General features: G+C 32.4%; 1 protein-coding gene across 1 annotated transcript; it reads left to right on the forward strand.

The window, feature by feature from the left end:
* Nucleotides 1-564: 564 nt before the first annotated feature.
* Nucleotides 565-2193, forward strand: LOC104892577 (uncharacterized). The gene has a single exon (XM_010678546.4). The coding sequence runs from the start codon at nt 855-857 to the stop codon at nt 1887-1889; it is 1035 nt and encodes a 344-aa protein (XP_010676848.2). The 5' UTR covers nt 565-854; the 3' UTR covers nt 1890-2193.
* The last annotated feature ends 303 nt before the right edge of the window (nt 2194-2496 follow it).

Consider the following 2496-nt stretch of genomic DNA (forward strand, 5'->3'; position numbering starts at 1 on the left):
TAGCATATAGTTTCAAATACCTTTTTTAAGAAACTATTATCTATTTATTTGTTGAACCACAATTGCCTACTAATTTGGTTAATTAATAATTTGTAAAATAATTTGTAAGTAGTTTTACTCCATTAGTTGAAAAACAAATTAATAATTCTTCTTACTTAAAGTTCCTTGATCTATAAATTGTATATTGAGTTAGAAGGTTGAGTTTCAGTTAAGTCTTGTTACAACAACAAAAAAAAGCAGCCATAAGTTATTTGGAAATACAAATTGTTAGCGATAGAAGAATTTTTTTAAAAAAACCTTACAATTGGTTTGAAAATTTTCAAGAATAATAAAAGCGTTTTAGTAAGCTATATTTTCGGAAAAATCATTATAAATGTTAGTGATATAGACTATATACACTATTTGCAAATTTCGCTTTTTTTGGGTGTACATAAAGAGTCATAAATATTAATGATATAAACAAAATTTGATCTCAAATATTGACTATACCATGACCTAACACTTTAACCAACTAAACTAATTGACATTCACACAAATATCACATTTCGGATGGAGGGGTTTTTCCTCTCCTAGCTGTCAAACCATTCCCTCGCGGCCTCACCCGTTCCTTTTAATAGATAGACTATCTTGCCACCTTTCTAACACAAACACTAAGTTCAACCTTAGCACAACATAGAATTATAAAATAGGGTGAGAAAAAAGGATCATAACTTCACACTAATACTCTCACACTTACAATACTTCATTAGCACAAAAAAAAAAAACTACATACTTACATATAGCAACTTTCAATAAAAATAGGAGGGACAATTATAAATCAAGAATAGTAACACGATCAAGCATACGTGAAAGACATGATCAAACAAAGAGAAAACAAACTATTAGGAGGAGCAACTTCATCAACAGATCTCTTAGTATGTTTCCCATCAAGACCTCATCTTACTCTCATGCCCAAGCCCATTTGCAGCCCAGCTAGAGCTTCCGACTCATCCAAACGCCACCACCACCTAAAAAGGATCAACACTCGGCCCGCCTCCGCCGCATCCGCAGGCCCTAACAGCCCACTTGTATGGGCTAAAAACAACCAAATGCGGCCTGAAATAGCCGAGCCTACGTCCCCGAAGGTCACCTGCGCAGGGCAGATCAAAGTCAGGCCCAGATCATCTACTGCTTGTAGAAACTGGCAGTCTGTAATGGAGGAGATTGAGAAGATTCATAATCGTGGTAAAAACAAGAAGAAATCTAAATTGGTAGAAAACTTTGGGTTTAAGAAAGATGTTATGAATTTTCTTACTTGTTTGAGGAATATAAGGTTTGATTTTCGATGTTTTGGCGCGTTTCCTCAACCTGATATGCTATCTGATGATGAAGAGGAAGACGAAGAAGAAGATGATGAGTTCGAAGTCGATGAGGTTCAGATTGGTCACGATGTTCATGGAAATAACTTCATTACTAAAAATACTAATGATGATGATAATAGTAAAGTTTTTTCTAAATGGTTCATGCTATTACAGGAAAACCAGGTGAAAAATATTACAAGTGCTACAATAAGTAAGAAAATAATATTACAAGAGGAGATTGAAAATGACGAAAATGCCCCTGCGGTGCCACCGGCTAATGCTCTGTTACTGATGAGGTGTAGGTCTGCACCTGCAAAGAGTTGGCTGGAGGAGAGAGAAATTGAAGCAAAAGAAGAGGAAAAAACAGAAGAAGTGATCAAAAAGGAAAAAGATGAAGAAAAAGTTAAGAAAAATAAAAGAGAAAGTTTGGGAATTTTGATGAAATATGATGCAGATTTTTATAATTTATCTTCAGAAATTGCTCAAGAAACTTGGGTTGGTGGTGGATTTAAAGATGCTTTTTCCAGGAGTAGAAGTTGGAGGAGGTGATCTTCATTCTCTTTTTTTTTTTTTTTTTTAATATAATTTTACTACATATAATAATTTTTCTCTTTTTTTGTGGGTATTTATTTCTTTGTTTTTGGTTTTCTTCTTGAATTAAGGTGTGGGTTTTGCAAAATCTAATTTTACAATTTTTGGTTTTCTTTTTTATGTTTTTTTTCCTTGTAAATGATTATTTTCTCTTTCAAATCTTTGTGTTGTAAGAATTATGATATTGTACAGTTGCTAATTTCTTTGTAAGTTGGGTAACATTTTAAATTATCAAGTTGAATAGAGAAATATATTTTGGTAATATCCTTTCTTTTCATGTTGTGCTTATGTATGTGATCATTATCAGTTGCTTACTGTTTTTTAGATTTTTTTTTTCTTATCTAGTGTCTCTAATCTCTATATAGTGCAGTTAATTATTTATAATAAAAAACGTTTGGCACTATGTTTAATGGGAGAAACTACTTTCTTGAATAGGATGTTTGGTGGATCCCCAATCTAAATGTTTCTTTACTGAAATTGGCTATAAGAATCTCAAAATCCAAAATACCAAAATTCATAGTCATAGCACTAGAAAAAGCATATGCCCTTCTATACAAAAAAAAAA

Source organism: Beta vulgaris, chromosome 1 (assembly GCF_026745355.1).
Source record: "Beta vulgaris subsp. vulgaris cultivar EL10 chromosome 1, EL10.2, whole genome shotgun sequence".
Classification (NCBI taxonomy): Eukaryota; Viridiplantae; Streptophyta; class Magnoliopsida; order Caryophyllales; family Amaranthaceae; genus Beta; species Beta vulgaris.